The 5210-nt window shown below is 36.9% G+C and overlaps 1 protein-coding gene across 2 annotated transcripts in view; it reads right to left on the bottom strand.

The window, feature by feature from the left end:
• Window positions 1–1150: 1150 nt before the first annotated feature.
• alkbh3 (alkB homolog 3, alpha-ketoglutarate dependent dioxygenase) overlaps window positions 1151–5210 on the bottom strand; it is a 14611-nt gene continuing 10551 nt past the window's right edge. For both annotated transcript variants that reach the window (XM_015060531.1, XM_015060532.1), the window contains 2 exons: window positions 4768–4866; window positions 1151–2292 (listed from right to left, as the gene is read on the bottom strand). In XM_015060531.1, the coding sequence (XP_014916017.1) occupies window positions 2167–2292; window positions 4768–4866 (225 nt within the window). In that variant the 3' untranslated portion in view covers window positions 1151–2166. The remainder of the gene's footprint in view (window positions 2293–4767; window positions 4867–5210) is intronic.

Here is a 5210-nt window from a genome sequence, read left to right as displayed (position 1 = left end):
ATTTTTTTTTCCCCAGTTTTTGCCACAAAAATGTTTTTTTTAAAGGGGGGGTATCCCGTAAAATCAACTTTTTTTTTTTTTTTTTTTTTTTTTTTAGCTTTTATCATGTTTTAATGTTATTACCTAATCAAAACCATACCTGGAGTGTTGCTTTGATTCTTTCATACATGTTTGAGAAACCTCAGCTGTTCCACACACCTGGGTGGACCTAGCCCCGCCCACTCAGCTCCTTTAGACTAGTTAGCAGCAATTAGCCAACACCTGGTGAAACTACACATCAGAGCTCACTATAGGAGCTACTTTTCAGTGAAACTCTGGTAAAAATGTTATTAAAGGGTTAATAGAGGAGCCATGGTGTGATGACTTCCTGAAGGTGGAGTTTCAGAAACAGGAGTTTCTTAAAGAGACAAAGGCCCAATTTCAAGGCTTTAAATTATGAAGTAAAAATTTTTTCAAGTCATATTCGACAACTGAAGGTAACATAGTTAACTGTGCTACGAAAGGGCACTATGTTTCTGGAAAATACATAATACTACCCCTTTTTACTAAGAATACAGAAAAAGCAAATATTTCTTTTTTATCAAACACACAATATTACAAAAAATAAAATAAAATAAAGAAAACCCCCATTATATGGTTTTTATCAGTTGGTTCTGGTGAGTCTCAAACAGCTTTGTCTGTAAAAAAGTAAATGACTTGAAAAAGTGATTTTCTTTTTCACCAGGCTTAGCCGTGAAGCTGTCGGTAAACCATATTTGAGCTGCATAGTTTCCTCATGGCAGGCTTTTCTCTAATACATAGTGCCGAGAAGCTGTTTAATTCAGCTTCAGTTTCAAAACAACCTTCTCATCTTGCAGGAGCTGAGAGATGTTACATCACACCTCAATACAAGTTTACCAGAGGATAGTTGGGTTGTGACCAAGTTAGAGTTCCCATGCTGAAAGGGACTATTAATAAAGTACATGGAGAGCCCAGAAGAATGACTGGCTCCCCACCAGAAGGTCGAGGTTGTATAACCAGTGACCCATCGTCTAATAAACATCGAGAAGCCGCAAGTCGTACAGTTTAGAAGATGGCTGTCCTGGATGGTGATAAACGTATGTAAACTTTTGAATTCAAGAGGAAAAAAAGCTCTCTTAAAAATATTCTCGCAAAGTTTTCTGGCAGCTGGGAAATAGAAATAATTTTGGTAATTCTAACAGACCTAAATCAAGAAAGGTTTGGTCAGATTTAACTTCAGGCAGTGAGAAAAAAAGCACGTATGTTTGTTTTTAGTCAGTTTATGAAAATATCTTGGTTCCAGCTGTAGATCTATTTCATTAAGTCACACTAAATCAAATTTCCTCATCGTCTGATAAAAAATAAAAATGAAGATAAATCAGCTTCAGGTTTGTCTTCAGTTCCCTGCCAAGTAGCAACACTTTCACTTTACAGAAAAGATTTAGAGAGAGTCAATCCTCCATTTACATCACAATGTTTAAGACTAAAACTCTACAGCTCAGCTGATGGATTCAGTTTATGTTGTCACATGACAAACTTCAGAAAATGAAGTGGTTGAAATAATTTTGCAGTTTCTCACATCAAGTCTCCCTTTTATTTCTCGGATACAGAAAACTACAGACTTCAATTTCCATAAAGCTTTCGTGTTTTTATTATTTTAGGATTTGAACATTTGTCAAGAAAATTAAACAAACAAAAAACAAAATAGTTTTGTTTGATCAACTTTTCCAAGAACGTTTATCCCCACTAATAAACCCACTTCCTGTCGCTAGCTGACCCGAGTGGCTAAAAAAAGAAAAGAACTTAAAATGAACATCCTGAACAGTTTCTTTACACATTAGTCACTCCAGATCCTTCTTACACTACGAACCAACACAAACATTTGACAGTCATCCAAAAACAGTTGTCCAAAAATATATTTTGGCCAGATTTTACATCGAACTGATGAAATTCATTCATTAGGGTGGAAATCAGAAAAAGTATGTTATTACAGCCTCAGAAATGTTGAATACTATTTTCTCAACCAGTTTTCTCTGATTATATAAACTAAGCAGGACTATGTGATAATTTACACTGCAACTCATACCTCCTTCTTCAAAAACATATCTTCATTTAAGCGATGAAGTTTTCCTTCACCAGCCGTTGGTACCTGACTCAGAGAGGAACCTACGGGTTCTTTGCTGTGAACCTCATTTTTGTGCCGGGCCTGTGGCCCTCCGGCTCCGGGTGGACGGTCCTGAAGGTCAGGTTGATGCGCGGGCCCCGGTCGTGGTATTCCTTTGCCACTTGATGCTGATGAAGAGAAAAAGACTGATGAGGAAAGCGTCTGAAATGCTCCAGGAAGAGTCTGATAAAGTATCGGGAACGTGGCCAAGTGTCTGCTAATGTGCAACACTTACAGATGCAGAACGTAACTTTTATAAAAATATATATATTTGTTTTACACATTTGTTAAAACTGTCATTATGTTGTGATATGTGATATGTTGAGACAGATAATCTTATCTTATTGCCGTCTGAAGAAATGCACCGCTTCTGATGAAGAACAGCCAATCAGAGCCAGGGGGAGGGTCTTAGCGCTGTCAATCAACTCAAGTTCCCGCTGCTAAATGTGCTAATGATGGAGAAACAACTTACCATTCCAGGAAAACCGTTACTGCCGTCATTGGTGGCTATGCTAACAAGCCTTAGCATTCAAAACAGAAGCTGTGGGATCAGCGGTACGTACAAGAGCATGATTGACAGCACTAAGACCCTCTTCCTGCCTCTGATTGGTTGCTTCTGATTAGTACAGGGAGAAGGCAGAGGAGCTTGATTACCCATCTCATTCCCAACCGTCACAACCTGGACAGTTTCAATCTAAAAAATATATTTTTTATAAAAGTTACATACTGCAGTCTTTTAACCTATTCACCGTTCAGATTCTATTACTTTTAATGATAAATGTGAGAATAGTATGAACATTTTTTCCTTATTTTAAAGCAATAATAGGAAAGAAGAGACATCAAACTGGCTAATGACAACCAATGAGAAATCTCTGGTTAGAGATTTATTAATAATTCACATAAGGAGAAGAGGAAAATCCTACCGGGTGTTTGTATTAAAAATCGTTTACCATATTAAAACAAAGAAAAAAAAACTATTTGGAGTTAAACTGGATTTTAAATCAGTGATGGGTTCAATTAATTTAATCTGAGGAATAATCTGTCCCAACATAAACGTCCCTCTTTGTCTTCAACTCCACAGTTAAGACCATTACGTTACCTCTAAGTTTTCTAAAATGCAAAGATTCTCAAATTCAACACTGTTCCATAAAATTCAGTGTCATACAGTAAAACCACCTGAGCCTCAGCTCTTCCTGGTCTCTATTAAAGTCAACACCACGCCGCCATTTTGATGAAACATCCGAGTCTATTAAAAAGAGAGGGGGGAAAAAAAGCAAAAGTAGAAAACAGGAAACAGTGGCGTGAAATAAATGGCATCCACCAACAAGACTTGTTTATTCACCTCTCAGCCTAAGTAAATGTCCTTCACCTTTAGATCAGCTTATTAACAGTATGTGGACCTTTTGCATCGGTGATCCAGTATGCTTGTTGACTCTTTAAATCTTCTACACACACTCACACTTGCGTAAAAAACAACTTACTCTGTTTTTAAAGCGGAGCCCTTCAGGCAGGGCAGACATTCAGACTCTCACTGCTGATTAATGACCTGAGTGATCTCCTCTCCCTGAACTCAATCTAAAGCTCCACCGATGCCTTTGTTGGGTCAGCTGGAGAGACGTCAACATAAAACAGCCCTGACCTTATCTTATGTTCTGTTAGCGCTCACAGCTTTTATCCTGGCCCTTTACTTTCCACGTGTTTTATTCTCTTGCTCTTTAGTTTGTCACTTTACGACTCCACTAATTCTGTTTAATGAGAGGGAAACAATGGAAAGCTTTGAAGAAAAAAAAAAAGAAACCTCATGGGGGAGTACAAACAGCGTTCATACAATTTTTGATGTGAACGTGTGCTAACAATGTTAAGAGCTTTCATGCACAATAACAATGAATCTATTCTAATTCTGATTCTCTGTGGCGTTCCTCATGGCACTGTTTATGAGCCTCTGCTATTGAGACCCAGAAATTTTGTTTTCATGATTAAACTCCACCACTTTTAACATAAACAAAAATCACAAAAGATTACAAAATTCAGATTTTAACATACAAACATATTTTCAGTTTTTTTTTTTTTTCCCATTTTGAATTTTTTGTCATTTTTTTTTTAAGTAACTGTATGGCACCGATTGTAGAAATAATTAAATGATGATGCTAACAGCGCCTTGTAGTTTACTTTAAAACGGCTGCTGAATGCTTTATTTTGCTTAAAAAAAACACAAAACTCTCATGTAGTTTGGCGGTTTTAAGCTTTCTGTGATTTTTTTTCTCTAAACAAAGTGAAATAAATCAACCCTTAATGACACAATGTGTTTAACCTTTGTTTTTGTCACAAAGTTATGATTTTACCCATGTGAAATTATCCTGCAAACCGTATCATACCCTCATTCTATTGCGCACTTTAAGTTTCCTCCACTAATTTAAACCAAGAAGCTGCCTGAGCCTAAAATAAATGTCTCTTCTTGAAAGGTGAGGCTCTAAACACTGACAGTCCTGGCCGCCTGTCAGTGGTGGAAGGAACTCAGTCAAAGCACAAGACTATTTACTGTAAACGTTGAGGCTTGGTTGTGAAAGTCTTGTACTCTTGATTAAAACTGAGTTAAAACCTGCCTGCCAGTCGTCCTGCGTGGCTCCCTCCATCAGCAGCAGAGTCCCGTGGCTCAGAGGAATCCGGATTCGCTCCACATACGTGTAGTCGCCGTTGTCCTCCTGACATGGAAGCAGATCGATGCAAAACATGGACCGAGAGTTATAAACTCAGACCTTTAAATCAGAGTGTGTAAAGGAATCCCTTTGACTTCAAATGAGCGAGAACCAACAAATGATTTCAAATACACATATAATACAAAATGCAGGTTTTTAGTATTAAGTCCTCTTTTTATCAGAATTTCCAAAACAGAAGGTGATTTATGGATCTCTTTGTTTTTTGTCTTATAGATGATTGGAAACACTCACTGTATCTATCCTATTTATCTTTTTTTTTTTTTTTTTTTTTTTTAAAAATTTTAAAAATTTTTTTTTTTTAAACCCCAAAAAAAAAAAAAAAAACAGTT

This window comes from Poecilia latipinna, unplaced genomic scaffold (assembly GCF_001443285.1).
Source record: "Poecilia latipinna isolate Pla-1442-1.1 unplaced genomic scaffold, P_latipinna-1.0 Scaffold1723, whole genome shotgun sequence".
In the NCBI taxonomy this organism is placed as follows: domain Eukaryota; kingdom Metazoa; phylum Chordata; class Actinopteri; order Cyprinodontiformes; family Poeciliidae; genus Poecilia; species Poecilia latipinna.
The sequence above is the reverse complement of the archived record's forward strand: the minus strand, read 5'-3'. Positions and strand labels throughout refer to the sequence as shown.